The 18043-nt window shown below is 31.5% G+C and overlaps 1 protein-coding gene across 7 annotated transcripts in view; it reads right to left on the bottom strand.

Moving 5' to 3' along the window:
• The window catches only part of LRRC7 (leucine rich repeat containing 7), a 933028-nt gene that overhangs the window by 238929 nt on the left and 676056 nt on the right, over positions 1–18043 (bottom strand). For all 7 annotated transcript variants that reach the window (XM_073896539.1, XM_073896538.1, XM_073896541.1 and 4 more), the window contains 2 exons: positions 10935–11024; positions 8144–8200 (listed from right to left, as the gene is read on the bottom strand). In XM_073896539.1, the coding sequence (XP_073752640.1) occupies positions 8144–8200; positions 10935–11024 (147 nt within the window). The remainder of the gene's footprint in view (positions 1–8143; positions 8201–10934; positions 11025–18043) is intronic.

Here is an 18043-nt window from a genome sequence, read left to right on the forward strand (position 1 = left end):
TTTTTACCTTTTAATTCATGTAGCATATTTTTTATCCCATTTTTTAGAACAAACTATGGAAGACATAGCAACTTAGAAATATTTCTCTTGCATATGTTCAGCAGAAAATCAAGCTTTTTAAGGATGTATTTTTCATAGTGAAAGACCTGAATTACCCTGAGTTGAGTAGAGAGGAGAGTGGAAACATACAGAAAGCAAAAAAATCTATAAAGAGATATATTTCATCAGTTTTATTGGTCTTATTGAGCCAACTATGGTTTGTTATTTACTCATCAAGGATCATTGTTAGAAGTAAAAATCAAAACATGGGTGGCAGGGAAATCTTTTTAAATGCTGGAGTAAAACCTGTCTCCTGAAGTTCAGATTTTTCTGCACTTACTAGAATACTATAAAAGGGTGCTAGTGAAGATCAATTCACCAGTACATTTTGAGTGTCCATTACTGCTGAGACTGTGTGCCATTACAAAATTTGTAACTGGGAAAGAAAAGCATACTGTTTAGCTTTGCTTACTTGATAGCTGGACAATGGAGTTGAAGCTTATTATAAGGTTTTTGAGTCAAACTATAATCAGATCAAAATTCCTGTGAAAACTTTGCCTTGGAAAATCTCTAACAGATTTTCTTTTTCTTTTTTTTTTAAAGATTTTATTTATTTATTTGAGAGAGAGAGAGAGAGAGAAACAGCATGAGAGGGGAGAAGGTCAGAGGGAGAAGCAGGCTCCCTGCTGAGCCGGGAGCCTGATGTGGGACTCGATCCCAGGACTCCGGATCATGACCTGAGCCAAAGGCAGTCGCTTAACCAACTGAGCCACCCAGGCACCCTCTAACAGATTTTCTCAGCGACTACTCTGACTTCAGAATCTATGGCTAATTTCACAGTGAAAGTAATGGTAAAATTAAGGGATGATTTAGAGTTTTTCAGACAGAAAAGGGGAAGATTCCAAGAAATGCTTGGAAATACAAAGGTGCATTGTATATTGGATGCAGCAGAGAGATCCTGTGGGGTGGTAATGTTGAGAGGTAATGGCACTAGAAATACTGACTCCAAACTACAAAGGATGTTCTGTGATCGGTGAACAGTCATTGTGAGCTTTTAAACTGACATGTATCATGGTGTGTTTTAGTGAGGAAGCTCTGAGAATAGGAGATGAATTCCAATGGGAGAGATAAGAGGAAGGAGTTACTGGAGGCTAAGGTAAATAATATTAAGGACCTCAAGTTAGGCAGTGACAGAACAAAGGAAAGAGTTCTTGCATGTGACATAAGTTCATGGCCAGTGGATCTGGGGGCAGTAAGACAGGAAAAAGAGGATTGAAATTTCTAATTTCTGTAATTAAGTGGGTGGTACTGTCATTAGGCAGCATACAATTAAAAACCTGGGATTTCTGTTTTGTTTTGGTTGGTTTGGTTTGGCTTTGCTATCAAGTGAAGGGTGGAAGAGAGAGATAAAGATGATTTTGGTTTTGATACTGGGGAAAATTCCATTTGAGATCTGGCTATTAGAATACAGAATTGGAATTCATGTAAATATTTACAAGTCACCACCACAGAGGTAATATTTGAGACCATAAGGGTAGATCTGTTAACTAGGTCTTTTGTGTCTTTGTGTATTTTTTCTGGCACAAGACTCTGAAACCAAGATCAATACTTGGCCAATGATGTTCAGAACATATCTTCGGGAAAGATACTACATTTATCCATAAGGCAAGGAGCAATCATCCACATTAAATGGTTTGAATTTGCAAATATGCAGTGAATGGATTTATAAAAGTACAGGAAGTCATAAATAGTGGATATGTTCTTCATGGCGCTTGTTGAGAGTTTTTGTTTATTTTTTTATCATGTCTTTTACAATTTGAGTTCAGTTTACCCAATTTTAAAATTTTAGCAATCTTAAAAAGAAAAAAGTCTTTAAGAATTGATAACTAGATATTTAAAGTTTTTATATACTTTATTAAAGAGAGACAATCATTTATATGAGTTTTCATTATAGTACTGCTTGAGAAATAAGAAAGGCATATTAGCATCCCACAATATTTTTAAGACTTTGTTATAAAGTAAATAATAAAAACCCACCATTCCCTTTCTAATAAAGAGATTTTTATGAGATAAAATAAAAATATATAATTCATGCATTTTTTTTAAAACACACTCAAGTTTTCTAAGTGCCATAATATAACTACTTTTGTTTAAATACTTCTCTAGTTTTAAATGATCACAAGACTCATTTCATCAACTGTTACCCAAAACATATTTTCCAGTTTAATGGAGGTAATGACCACTGAGTATTCTTTAAAAATGATGATACTGAAGTTCAGAGAAGTTAGATAATGCATAAACAAGCAGTGAGGACTTAAACAGAAACCCAGGTTTGTCTGACTATAAAGTATATACCCATTGCAGTACATTATGGCTCTTCTCAGGTGAAATAGAGCCACATACAGGCTAATTGTTCTGTGAGAGATGAAGACTTAAGCTCTTATGAAACTGAAGCCATACCACTTTCAACCTCACTATTAAAATCAGGCAGTTTTCATCTTTTGGTAAATTCATTCATTAGGGATCAGACTGGCTATTAATTGAAATACTCTGAAAAAAAAATTTTGGTTCCATGGTTTTATTTGCCTTTTGTGCCCTCTCTCTCGCTCTTGACTGGACTTGACATAATGTTAGCTAACCATAATATTCCAAGTCTTAATTTTACAACAAGAGTATAAGGCTAAATAGAAGTACAAATTAGTTCAGAAGACAGAGAGCTCACAATCTTTTCTTTGGTGAATCTTGGAAAGTGTGTTTGATATTTTAGAAGGGATTCTCATAATCACATTGTTATAATGAGTTACAACTTATAGAATACTTTTAAGTATAGAATGTCATAATCATCACTTATTTAATTTTATTTTAAAATATAAGACAAGGTGAGAAGAAGTAAAGAAAATACCTCATTCTAAACGCAACTCTCTAAAACCAAAGGTCACTAATATGGTTACCCTTGGTTAGTTAGCTTGTTATATTGTCACTTTTGAGAAAGATCACCCAGAATGGGATGGTACCATGTGTTTAACAAAACACCATGCCTTATAAATTGATACACATTCCAAAAAGCATAAGGTAATACGATGATAAAAATACATTGTATCCAATTATGTGTTATAGTCACAAAAATAGAGTTAATAGAAACAGCAAAAAGCTTTCCTGTAAGCTGTGCCTGACAATGGAATTTTTTGTTACAATAGCACTAAGGAACCTATTGATGTATTTCATTGAAGCAACTTGTACAGTAATGCCAAATGAGATAATTCATTAATAGGATACTGAAATGAGAATAGAAAATGACTTAGTCAGACCTGTCCAGTTCAGAAAGCATATTATTTTATGACTTTTTCTTCATTATTCTGACAGTGATAACGGGTAGTAAAAAAAGCTAACAAAGGAAGAGAGGTTTTAAAAGAGAAATCGTGACAAGTACATTATATTTTTGTAATTTGCCTATAAAGTATCTTATTTAAAAAGAAAAATGAACTTACATGAAAACTGAAAACATGTATTTGCAAATGAATAAAAATTTGAGTGATAATTACAAATATAGCATATTTATTACCATTTAGGTTGGAAAATAATAAATCTACAATACATATATATCATCATATATGGAGAACCTTTATCCCTAAAATGTTCATTTTTATAGAGTCATTTTAGGACATAAATGAAACTCTCCCCTTGTCCTCAATACACACATGTATTTAAAAAATGAAGCTGATCATTTTCTCCATGGCGATAGTGTTTCTTTTTATTTGCAAAGTTTTTCTATTTTAAAACAGCTTTTTAAAATAAAGTTTTATGTTAAAACAATCATAAAATTACAAAAAGTTTCAAAGTACTGCACCAATAACTTTTCTGAACCACTTGAGAATAAATTGCAATCCTGGTGCCCCACCATTTCCAAGTATTTCACTGTATGTTTCCTACAGACAAGAACATTCTCCAACCAAATCAAAATACAACCATTCAAATTAGGAAATTTACATTGCTACATGGCTACCATTATAATCTTAAGGTTCCATGCAAGTGGACCAGTTGTGCCAATAATTTTTTATAGCAAAAGAAACAATTCAGAATTACTGCTTTTAGTTATAATGTCTCTTTAGTCTTCTTCAGTCTGAAATAACCCCTCAGTCTTTTCTTGACTTTCCTAATCTAATGTCTCTCATTAATAATGCTTTAATGTAGCTCTGGTTTTAATTTATATTTATAATTCAAGGGATCTTTTGTCTTAGAGAATGTCCAGATAAGGTATAATGTTTCAGTGCCATTTGTGAATAGTTATATGTATGTTGTGTGTGTGTCCTTAGGCATTCTCACAAATAAGAGGATTTTTTATTTAAAAATAAAACTCATCATTATCACTATTTATATGCTGTTAGATTACTTCCATGGAAACAATTCCTAAATTTCATTTTATTTTATTTTTTTAAGATTTATTTATTTATTTATTTATTTATTTATTTATTTAGAGGGAGAGTGCAAGGTGGGGAAGGGCAGAGGGAGAGAGAGAGAGAATCTTAAGCAGATTCCATGCTGAGCATGGAACCCGATGAAGGGCTCAATCTCATGACCCTGAGTTCATGACCTGAGCAAAAACTGGGAGTTGGACGCCTAACTGACTGAGCTACCCAGGTACCTCCTAAATTTCATTTAAAAAAATTGTTCTATCCTTTCATTTTTATCTTGGCAAATACTATGTTTCTTGACTAAATGTAACACATTTTAATGACAAAAGCAAAGAAATAAGTTACACTACTTTTTGGGTTTCTTTAGTTGTTATAAATATTAATTTCCTTAGTTTGAAATTATTTTCCTCCCTTGTCATGCCTTAGCTATTATGTGTAACTTAAAGCCACCAGAGGGAGGATGTGTGTGTGTGTGTGTGTGTGTGTGTGTGTGTTATGTGTAGGTTTAAAAATCTAAGCTCAGCTATCTGCTATTGAGAGACTCATCTGATTATAATATTTGATATTTCATATAATTTTCAATGGTGAAAAGTAATCAAGTGATTTAATATGCCCAGGTCATATAACAGATATTTCTAATTATGAATCAACATATTCGCATTCTTGTTTATTTATTGAGTGTTAACTATTTGCCAGATACACTTTTAGGCACTGGAAATTCAGCAGTAGCAAAACAGAGGAAAAAAGTCTTCTTAATAGAACTTTTCCTGAGGAGCTCATCTCCAAGTAAACAAAGAGTCAAAATAATTCAAAGAACCATAAGTAATACGAAGAAAATCAAAAGGAATAGTGGAATGGCATAAAGGCAAAGAAGGGACAAACTTATGTGATGTACTCTGAAGAGGCAACATCTGAAGAAAGATGTGAATCATAAGTAAGGTCTAGCCATGCAAAGATTCGTGGTAAGAGAGTTCTAGATAGAGAAATAGCTAGTATAAAAACTCCAAATGGGAACAAACTCATTTTTTTACTTCCCTTCAAAAAATGTAATTTAGGAGATAATTCTGCTATGAGGAAAATTGTACCGTGAAATCTAAAAGTTTTCTTTTTGTTTATCCATTTTTTTAGGATGTTCAATATCCTCAATTATTACACATAATCAAGACCTACTGTTTCAGGGATTTTTAAGCAAATGTGTATCTGAGGAATTTAATTTTCTCACTCATTCATATACCTAGAAGAATGATCATAAAGGAACAGTTTAAGAAAGTTTATAATAGCAACTTGTATGTACTAACAAAAATAATTTGTCCCAGAATCTGCATATATCAAAATGTCTCATATATCAAAATATTACTTTACTGAAAGGATACACATTTTAATGTAGGTTATATTGTAATTCTTACATATTTTCACATATTGCACAGATTGACTTTTAAGACAAAATGAAAAGAGAAAATCACTGAGGAACCGATAAGGACTTAGCATCTTGTTTGTATCTCTGAGGAAAGCATGAGCTATCTCTTATTGGAGTAATCATTATAAAACTAAAATTGTTTTCCCAAAAATGACATTTTTCCTTTACTTTCATTGGAAGTAAAAAATAAAAGATAGTAGAAAGTCTCCCATATCTCTTAGTTACAGGTCTAAATTGATGATTAGAAGGTACTATATTTAATACATAGTGAAAAATTTTATTTTTATTCAAGACAAAAGTTTACACAATTCTCATTTTATAGACACCAAAGTTAAATACAGTTCTCTGTATTTTATGTATGTCCTTGGTTCTTTAGATTTTTGTCTATAAGTTAAAAAATAACATACTAGATTAGATATAACTTTGAAAATGATTTTTTAAAATGCAAAACTAAAATAGCTATACAACTTATACATGCATAACGGTCTGCCAAGGAGACCCAGTGTCATTTCTACACATCTTTACAATGTTTTTTAATGCCAGACGTAGTTAAATCCATATTATTCTAATAATTTTATTCTGTTTGATAGCGGGCCATAGTTTAAAAGCCTGCAGAATACCCCGGCACCAACGATGAGCATCATTACTCTGAACTGTTAACACAGCTACCTCATATTAAGTCCATATTATCAATATATGGTCAGATTTTAACTTGTATTTAAATTTTCTATTTAGAAATATATATATATTTAAAAAACTGATAATCTGTGTCAAATTTATTTTATATTTACATCAAAACTATTATTTGAAAGCAGAGGGGAAAGGATTTTCCTCCACATACTCAATATTTTCTTCTTGACCTAAACGTATACATTTAGATGAAGGGGACAACTGCTCTTTTGCTGTAGTTTGATTTCTACTTAGCCATATTTCCATTCTACTTTAAATGTAGACATTTATAGCATTAGGGATGGCAATGTTGGCAACTAGCTGCATTTGCAGAAGATTACTGCCGAACAAGTAACACTCTCAACCATATCCCCATCTTTGTTTATGCCCCCAACCTGGGAGAGGTGCCTTCCATTAGACCTATGTACAATGCTTTGGCTTAGAGAAAAGCTACTCAAAATTGCAGGATGTCCAGCTTTGGAGATATTTCCTCCTTTTCATGTTCTCTCCTTGTCTTCCACTTATAAGGAAATGAATAGATGTTTAATCTCTATGTATATTTTAGAAAATGAAATCATATCATTATTGAAACTTTTATATTGTGTTGACAGAATTTTCATACATAATATCATATATGAAATGTATTTGAAGGTATTATATCGATATATTGGTTAACAAAATCAATGAAATTCAGCCTAGTTAGCTTATGGAAAGTATTTAAAAAGTAAAAAATAAAATTAAGTTTTGGTCCTGCAGTTGAAAGGTCTCAAAGTCCTGCTTATATGTTGGAAAATTAATCACTGTATTCATTATTTTTCTGCAATACTGTAGGAGGGTATAATAGCAATATAGTACTTTCAATAATTTAATTGTAACATATACAAGTCATATTGATTTATTTGGGTAAAAATTTCCCATTTTAAATAATTTTTGACTTTCAAAAATATTTTTTTCTGTACAAGACAAAATTCTATTATTGGACATGAATAAGGCAAGGCAGGAGGAAACAAAGTATTTTATTAAACTAAAGATTACATACAATTTGAAGGATTACTTTTCCCATAAAAATATCCTGTGCTTTTATATAAACCAAATTTTAAATAGACTAGTAAAAAAGGACAGTTTGAAAGAATATATAAAATTTCTGACAAACCATTTTGGATCTTTAGAAAAATTTTAATCACTTTGATGAAATATTTTTGCATATTCTTGATTTAAAAACTGAAAACTATAACAATCCATAAATTAACTTGAAGAATTACCAAATGATTAGATTGAACCTTTTGAAACTGTTGATTATTTAGAGCTATAAAAATGTCAGTTTCATAAGTTTCAATGTGGTGACTTCCTGGTGTGCGTGTTCACCTATGAGAAGAAACTTAAATGGACTCTTCCCACTTTAACTTGTAATTACACAGTTTGATAAAGCACAATGCATTTTTACTTAATATGAATCTCACAGGACACTGCACTTTTCAGGCTCTAGGAAAAAATTATAGAAAGATTAACTCAATCAAAATGGCTAAGCATAGCCAAAATAAAAATAGTCCTTTTTTTCTACTACTAAAAATAAAATTCAAAATTTACAAAATACACAGTCACTTACTTTGGTAGAGTTTTCAAATGATTTTCTCTTAACTCCAAGATCCGCAATTTGACAAGTCTGTAGAAGTGAATAAAAAAATTGCTTTTTAATATTTCTCTATAAATCGATATTCCTATGAGAAAGTCAATTATCACTGCACTATCCAAACAACTATGTCTGAAATTACATATTATGGTTACAGAGTTTAAAGAATTATACAAATTGATTATAATTAGGGTTGCATCAACATTGGACAATGACAAATATCGGTTTACTAAAAATAAACATCATTCAAAGATATCATTGGGTCCAAGTAATCTAAATTTCATGTTTTATAAAAATACATTCACTTGTTTAATTGTAGGTGACAGATTATTTAATATCTACTTAATACCAGATGCTGTGTTCACTTGAATATGGCAATACTGTACCTCAAGAGACTCTAAATGAACTTGTAAAGCAAATAGTATAGCATAGTGCTTAAAAGCTTGAGCTTTGTGGTCAGACGAATCTGGATGCAATCCAGACTCTGTCATAGTCTATCGTTGTGGCATTGGGTGCATTAATCAACCTCTTCTAACTGTAGTTTCCCAAACTAAGTTTCTACATCTCACACTTAGCTACCTGTGAAGCTCTACAGTGTGAGACACACTATTGTTAAAATGTCTAAAACTGAGCTTTAAAGCGTACTCAGTTGAGGCTACTTTAGAACAAATATTAGGGGCGCCTGGGTGGCTCAGTCTGTTATGCATCTGCCTTAGGCTCAGGTTATGATCCCAGGGTCCTGAAATCAAGCCCCACATCAGGCTCCCTGCTTAGCAGGGAGCCTGCTTCTCCCTCTCCCCCTGCTTGTGCGCTTTCTTGCTCTCTCTCTCTTTCAAATAAATAAATAAAATCTTTTTTAAAAAAAGGACTAATATTAATTGGATTCTTTGAATTCTTGGTGTTTGGGGAATATTTCAGTATTTGAACTATTTCTCCCATATTTACTTGCCTTTTAGATATTCATCTAGGTCTCTTCCCCTTTTCTTTGTGTTGTGACTGCTACCAAATTTCTAATTTTAATTTTAAAACTCTTAATCTCTATATGAAATAAAGTGATTCAGTTATTCAAGAGCATGGGTATATTGCTAGTAAAAGAGGTTTCTTAAACATCTGTATGTCTCATATCTTCTCAACATCTGTACTAGTATGAAGTTATTTTGTGACTTATTCTGGCTTTTAGGGACACCAAATCTCATGTTTTGGAAGGAAATTCAATAATTCTTTTGTTACATTATCCAGCTGAAGGTTAAAAATCTTTTTAGACTATAATAATAAAGTAGAGCATATCTTAGCAGACAATTTACACAAAATTAAATTCTAATTCCAAGTGGTTTTGGTATTATGTTTTCTGTTTGCCCAAATCTCTTCCTTGACATTAGGACCACTAAAAGAGAACTGAGAAAAATTTAAGAGAAAAGAGTATGGTCTAGGGTGATAAATATTCTCTAATTTGAATAATCAAAAGTTTTTGTATTGTTGCAGTTAGTACCAGACGGCAATGATAGTTTATATGAACAAATGGTGAAGTGCCAACTCATTTAGAAACTAAGCAAATGCTCTTTTGAAGATCTGTGAATTTTAAAAACTCTCCAACTATATGGTGTTCATAGGTAGTATGATATCATGATCTGCAAAAGTAATGGAACTTGGGAAATGCTGATATGCTCTCTGTATACAAAATGAGGCTGTTACAGGTTAAAGTACTTAATTATTCTACTGAGCTCTTCTTAACACCAACAGGTGTGTGTTGAGTTATACCCAATTTACTATATGAACAATTTCAAAAGTGATCACTTAGAAATATACAGTTGATGATATTTATAAAATGTCTTTACTTTTAAGATATATCTTTTATACATAAAAAAATAGTTCATTGTCAAACACCTGGAAAATATTGGAAAATATGAAGATGAAAATAAAAATTATCCATAATTTCACTTCCAAGGAACCAGTCTTTTACCTTACTCTAGAAATAAAGTACAAAAGCTGTAGTTGTAAATATTTTCAAATCTTTTAAAACACATTGTTCTGCATGAAGGTGATAAAATTCTGTACTTCCATCAGCTGTGTGTGAGATTTTTTTCCTTATACTGTATAAACAGTTTTTATAATATGATAGAACACAAAGCTCTTTATTATCATTTTAATTTGTATTATTTTTATTGTTTGTGAGGATAAACACTTCATGTGTTCACTAGCAATTTGTCCAATTAATTATTAATTACTTGTATGTGTCATTTACCTATTTCTTTTCTAATGAGATCTTCGTCTTACTCGTTTATAAGAATTTTTATATGTTAAGGATATAATTTGCTTTTCCATATATAGTGGAAATGTTTTCCCAGCTTATTGTTTTACCTTAATTTTAAAATACCTTCTGATATTATTTTATTTTAAATGTATTGATGTAGTCAAATATATCTATCCATTTATTATATTTTCCTTTGTTTCTAAACTGTAGAGGTATTTCCCAACCCAAGAGCCATAAATATTCATGTGCATTTTTTCCAGATTACATCTGATATTATTTTTTGTATATTTAACTCTTTAATTCACCTGGAATTTATTTGATTATTAGTGACATGTAAAAACCTAATTTTACTTCATTTTGGAAAATGTTTCATTAATTAACATTGTCTCACCTAATGAATAATAATGAGTCCTATCTTCAATCATAATTGTCACATTTGAAGCCTCATCTACTGGAGCTGGTAAATACTTACCTAAAGTGAAATAAAATTTCATCATTTAAAGTTTGTATTCTTACCTTCCAAAATTAGCTGGAAGAAATTCAAGAAAGGCGTCATTCAGGTAGAGCTGGGTCAGATTTAGAAGCTGCGTGAAGCCATCAGGGAGTCTAGAAAGGAGTTAAAGGGTTAGTCACTGCATCGATGTTGCCATAGAAACAGAACAAAAATATATATCTCTAAGGAGAGAAAATAGAAGTGTAATACATTTTTCAACTCTCCTTTGGAATCATAGCAATGGAAGAATTTATTGAGCATGTTGTTACAGCTTGAAAATTTTGCCTGTTATTAAAATAAATGGCATTCACCCACCTACACACTGCTCTCCTATGCGGAGATTTATGTCACAGCGACATCATCTCTTACTGTTGCCCTAACCTTATGTACACCAGTGAGATATTTTTTATAGAAATTTCAGGTTGTATGCCATGTTTTGTAATTTTAAATTTAATATTCTTTCTCAACAGAATATTCACATTTATAGTCAGGCAAGATATCTGCTTACTCTTTCACAAAATCATTAACATGTGTCTATATTTTATTGCAATGATGACTAAAACTGTCCAACAGGAAGGGAGAAGTATTCTGTCCCCCCAACTGATAATGTATGTACATTGTAATTCAAATTTGTTCAATTAACTTTCAACAAAAATGACCAATAACATTGAAACTATGAATATACAGAATCCTAAATGCTTTAAGAGGCATTAAAAGAGTAGAAGAACTATCCTTTGGGAAAATTTACCAGTTGGATGAAATAGTTATTTGAAATATTTAAATATTTTTTGCCAAAAAAGATTTAACTCAAGGGTTTTCCTGGAGACTTTTTCTTAGAATATTTAAATTTTTCCTATAATTAAATTTCTATTTAAACATTTTTAAATGCCTTTATCAGTGGTCTAGACAAGACTATGTTCTTTTATAAAATACTTCTAAATAATGTTCAAATTTGTCTTCACCTCAAATTACAGCCCATCTCCCTCCTTGCATTTACTGACAAAATTATTTAAAAACTATACTCACTGCTTTTTATTACTCGTCAAGCCATTGTTTTCTGGCATCTACCCCAACTCTATTACTGAAAGTACTCGCCAAAGCCTCCAATGACCTCTTAAGTCCCAATTCCATTAACTGCATTTCATTTTGTATCCAGCCCTGACTAGCAACAGTTGTCATCGATTGTTCTCTCAGTCTTGGCTTCTAGTACACCCATTTCCTGTTTCCCCTCCTCCTCCTCCCGGGATACTCTGAGTTTCTCTTCCTATGCCCCATCTTTAGTTATGAAAGGTTATATATCTAAAAGAATACATGTGTATCTCACAACATAATTTAATAAATAGAAGCGGTACCTTGAAAGAACCTGAGTGCCCCTCCCCGACTACCTCATCCTATTTGCCTCTCAAATTCCTGAATGATGAATGAATATTTTCCTGAAACTTTTAAAAGTTAGTATTGAATTGTGAAATTCACCCATTTTGATGTCAATGACTGATTACCATAGTATTCCACTGTATGAATATACCACAATTTATTTATTATTCTCCTTTTAATGAACATTACAGTTGTTTCTATTTTATTATAAACATTTTTTCTGCAAATATTTTTTTTAGCATATGTCTTGGTGGATAAAGATTACTTAAATTATGTCCCTCATCATAAGAAATTAATGTCCCTCAGGAACAGCCCTCAACTAATGACTAGCAAGACTATAAATACCTCAGCTCCTGCACCCATTACGTTTGACACCACTGTGATACATATTTTATACTGTTTCCCAGAGTTCCCCAGAGAGATTAAGGTCCAGTTGTCCATACCAGTAAATAGTCTGATAACATACCCTTGACAAGTATTTCTTGAGACCATATCCTAAATCTACTGCTTAAATTCTTTTCTAAACATCCACTTCTGGGGAATCCAAACTAAACACAATTAATATTTTTACATTACTTTGTATGAATTCTTTACACACTGTTAGGGTACTCTTCTCTTGATTATTTTTGTTGCAAATATCTTGTTCCAGTTTGTATTTTGAAGTCGGATTGTTTTTATGGCTTCATAGAGGTTGTTTCCACAAATTTCCCTTAAAGAGGTAGGATTCATGAAAATAGAAAAAGAGAAAGAAGGCAGAGTAATAATGTAAAGGTGAGAATTCACCTTAGGGGAGTGAGAGAAGACGAGTTCTAGAGAAAATACTTTTTGTACAAGAGTATTGGGAGTTAAGATTTGAGAATATAAGTAGGGGACAGGGTTTAGAGGGTACTGGATGTTTGACTCCAAGGTTTGAATTTTATTCTATAGGATTAAAAAAATCTATGGGAGATCGTTGTTTTTCTCTAAGTTATCTTTTGTTGTAATACATTAGCTCATGTCCTGATAGTATGATAGTTTTTATCATAATGGTACAGATGTCCAATAGATTTCAATATACATTTAATTACTATCTTACTCTAATGTCCTTATGGTTCCACACTCATTGGAGAGAAGGTATCATTTATGACTTTTTTATTTATTTTTTTAATTATTATATTATGTTAATCACCATACATTACATCATTAGTTTTTGATGTAGTGTTCCATGATTCATTGTTTGCGTATAACACCCAGTGCTCCATGCAGTACGTGCCCTCTTTAATACCCATCATCAGGCTAACCCATCCCCCCAACCCCCTCCCCTCTAGAACCCTCAGTTTGTTTCTCAGAGTCCATAGTCTCTCATGGTTCGTCTCCCCCTCCGATTTCCCCTCCTTTATTCTTCCCTTCCTGCTATCTTCTTCTTCTTTTTTTTTTTTAACATATAATGTATTATTTGTTTCAGAGGTACAGGTCTGTGTTTCAACAATCTTACACAATTCACAGCGCTCACCATAGCACACACCCTCCCCAATGACTTTTTAAAAAAGATTAATACATATAAAATGACAAGACTGTTAAAACCTTTGATCTAATAATTTACTTTAATATGGTGGCTATAAAACATAAAAAAGCTTTAAAATGCTGATTTCCTAGTTTTAAGGACAGTTTGAACTAGTCCAGCTTCCCTTAGTCTACTATTCTGCATATGTATGTGCACTAAATGGTACTACATTGTACTACTTCTTTGATCAAAAATATATTTCTTTATTGCTGTTTCTCTGGCAAAGGCTTTTTTTTTTATGTGGTAAGGAAATCTGGTTTCTTATATAGAACACTTCTTTAAGGATTTAAGAATTGACCACACTGTGCAGGTTCCAACTGTAAAATTGAAGTGTTAAAAATAAGTTATATGAAAAACCAGAATACAAAGTAAGATAGTTTTTTCAGCCTGGTAATAAAGATGTGTTGAGTGCTTGTTTATACAGTATGTCTTATTTAATACCATGTATATTTTTATTTCAATTCACTTCAACAAGAATTTATTGAACAGTTACTGTGTGCTTATATTCAAAATTAAAATTAATGTCTTCTTCCTCACTTTCTCTACAGAATTCTACTCATAGATTTAGCAAAGTTTTACCAATTACTTTATACCAAACTGCTTATACCAATTGCTTTCTACAATATCTATTTTCTATTCCATGGATAAATTATAAATTGTTTGAAGACAATGAATTTTAAAAATGTCCTCAATGAGCTAGTATTGTAGTTTGAAAACATTAAAAAAATATGTAAAGTCAGTAGGTATGCTAAAGAAAATAATTTTATTTATTTTTAACTTTATGGTACAGTTTTGTAGCTTCTAATAGAGACAGTGGCCTCACTTATCAATATTACCATTTCCAGAGGAATGTACAAGGAGTGGTGAGGAAGAAGATATTCCTTAGTAAGCTAGATAAACTTGATGAAGATAACAATCATGGGTTGTCTTTATCCTCCTGCAAGCTCTTCAGTGAAATCCAGCATTTACCCTAAGTTAGGGAGCTCTCAATAATGAATGACTTTACTATCCAAAAGTAATGTACTGAATGGAGTACTGGGTGTTATACGCAAACAATGAATCATGGAACACTACATCAAAAAACTAATGATGTAATGTATGGTGATTAACATAACATAATAAAATTTTAAAAAATGTAAAAAAAATATTTATAGAAAGTAATTTTAAAAAAAGTAACTGATGGGCCTCCTGGGTGGCTCAGAGGGTTGGGCGTCTGCCTTGGACTCGGGTTGTGATCTCAGAGTCCTGGGATTGAACCCCATGTCGGGGTCCCTGCTTGGTGGGGAGCCTGCTTCTCTTTCTCCCTCTACTGTTCCCCCTGCTTGTGCTCTCTCGCTCTCTCTGTCAAATAAATAAACAAAATCTTAAAAAAAAAAAGTAACTGAGGTTTTCTACATCGGACTGATCTAATAAAGAATTCAAAGAAGAAATGTTTTATGTATATTGGTAAATAATTCTCTCTCCACTAAAGAAACACATTCACTAATCACTTAAATTAAAATGGCATATTCAAACTACACAAAAAAAGTATAATAAAACAGACACCCATATAGTTTAGTGGTTGAGCACATGGGCATTGATGTTATAAGACCTGGGTTTGAATCACAGTTCTTTCAATTGTGATCTCTGTGACCTTTATAAATCTTTGCAAGACTCAATTTCCTTATTTGTAAAATGATGATACTATTATCCACTTCCAGAGTTGCTTTAGTGATTAAATGATTACCTCCCCCATAGTAAGAACTCAGTAAATGAGAGCAATTGTATTACTTGTCCTTGGTATTACTTTTATTCTGATCTTTCAATATTAACTAAAATACTAATTTAAATACTTTTATTAATCCTACCTTTATTGTTAGAATAGGCAAATTAAGATTGGCTACCGACATCCTGGTTTCATCATTTTTTTCTAATTGCATTTACTTTAGAAGTTAAACGAAAACATATTATAGACATTTGACCCCTAATATAACAGTTAAACCAAATTACATTATGAAATGCACATTACATTATGAAACCCATAAACTGTGATCAAGAAGCCAATGTAAAATCTCTACTCTAACTGAAAAGATATGTTACATCTACATATTTTTATTTACACATTGTAAAATTATAAAATAAATATAATAATATTATAGAATATTTGGAATATAAGGAGAAAAGAAAAATACTGCTCATAATTCTATTTTCTTAACACAACCATCATTATCATTTCATGTATTTTAAATCTAGTTTCCAATTAAATGTTTTAATACCACTGCAAAATTGTATCATGATTTCTCCCTTTACTTTGTAATTATCTTTCAATTTTGCTGTATAATCAGAGCAACTACATAATCTATCATTCAAACTAGGACATTTTTGAGAGTTAAAAATGAACTATTATTAATCATGTCACATCAAGAGGAGTAAACTGGGATGACTTGAGCAAACAGAGACATAGGGTTACCCTATATATAATCTTTGTATCCATCCAGTAGATATGCCATAATTTATTAGCTATGTCCTTATTGTTATGCATTAAAATGTGTCAAAATTTTCAAAATGTATTTTTTAATTTAAACCAAAATCAAATGTTTCTTCAGAATTGGTGAACTAGAGTGAAAGGATCCCAGGAACTTAAATGCTATCTTCATGTGTTTCTATCTGTAAAAGGGTATGTAGATAATGTTTACCTACTTTATGAGGTTGCTGTAAAGATGAAAATGAGATAACGTATCTAAAAGTCTGAGACATGAAAGTCTGAGACATGATAGACTCACAGTAAATGTTGGTTCATGCTTTTCTCACTAAGCAGTTGTTTTCAGTTTTATTATGATAATTTTCACCACTGACTTGGGTAAGGCATCCAGAATATACTATAAAGTTCATATTTAAAACTAAAACTAAGATGACAATACTCAGAACTATAATTATTTTATTCCAGGGTCTTCATGACTTACTACTTCATAGACTTAAGTCAAAGAAAATGAACAGAAAAGCAAAAGAAAAACCAATGAAACTCAAATATGGCTTTTTGAAAAGAGCAACAAAATTGACTAGATCTCTAGTCAGACTGATAAAGCAAAAAAAAAAGAAGAAGAAGAAGACACAAATTATGAATGCTAGGAATGAAAGAGAGAGCACCACTAGAGAACCCACAGATATTAAAGGGTTGATAAAAGAACATTATAAAAAAATTGGATGCCAATAAATTTGAAAACTTATATGAATGTACAAATTCTTGAAAATCACCAATTATCAAAGATCACTCAAGGAAAAACAGGTAATTCGAATAACCCTATAGTTATGGAAATTAAATTTGTAATTAAAAACTTTCCTGTCAAGAGAAGTCCAGGCTCAGAGGACTGCACTGGCAAATTCTACCAATACTTAAGGAGGAAATAATCCCAATTCTATACAAACTCTTATAGAAAATAGAAGAGAATGTTTCCCAACTATTTTTATGAGGCTAGTTTTACCCTGTTACCAAAACCAGGCAAAGAAATTATAAGAAAAGAAATTTCAGGCTAATATGCTTCATGAATATAGATAAGAAAATCTTATACAAAATATTAGCAAACCAATTAATTTATTAAAAAATAATAGCCATTAATTTATTTAAAAAAGTATTTAATACTTCCTGATCAAGTAAGGTTTATTCCTGAAATGCAAATTTGGATCAACATTCAAAAAACATTCAATGTATCATTGAATCACCATATCATTCAGTGTATCATTGAATCCCCATATCATTACACCAAAAAAGAAAAAAAAAAAGCATGTCATCATGTCAATATATGTTTAAAAAAAAAAGAGCTTTGACAAAATTCAATATCCATTGATAATGAAAAGTCTCAGCAAACCAGATATCAAATATGTGGTGGACAGATTCCAAGGTGACCTCCATGACCCTCACTTCCTGATGTTCATGATCTTGTATAATTTTCCTTTAAGTGTGATAAGACTTGTGACTTGCTTCTAATCAATGGAATATGGAAAATATGAGATGTCACTTCATAACTATATTACATAATACTGTCTTGCTAGAATATTAACTCTACTCAGCTGCTGAGTGAAAGTCTGAATGCTTTCTCCTTAAGTTGGGAACAAGGCAATGTCTCTTTTAACCTCCTTTATTCAACATTGTACAGGAGGTCTTATCCAGTACAATAAAGAAATAAAAAGAAAAGAAAGAAAGAAAGAAAGAAAGAAAGAAAGAAAGAAAGAAAGAAA

The sequence above is a fragment of the Callorhinus ursinus genome, unplaced genomic scaffold, assembly GCF_003265705.2.
Source record: "Callorhinus ursinus isolate GAN/ISIS: 27379988/994484 unplaced genomic scaffold, GSC_fseal_2.0 scaffold9, whole genome shotgun sequence".
Classification (NCBI taxonomy): domain Eukaryota; kingdom Metazoa; phylum Chordata; class Mammalia; order Carnivora; family Otariidae; genus Callorhinus; species Callorhinus ursinus.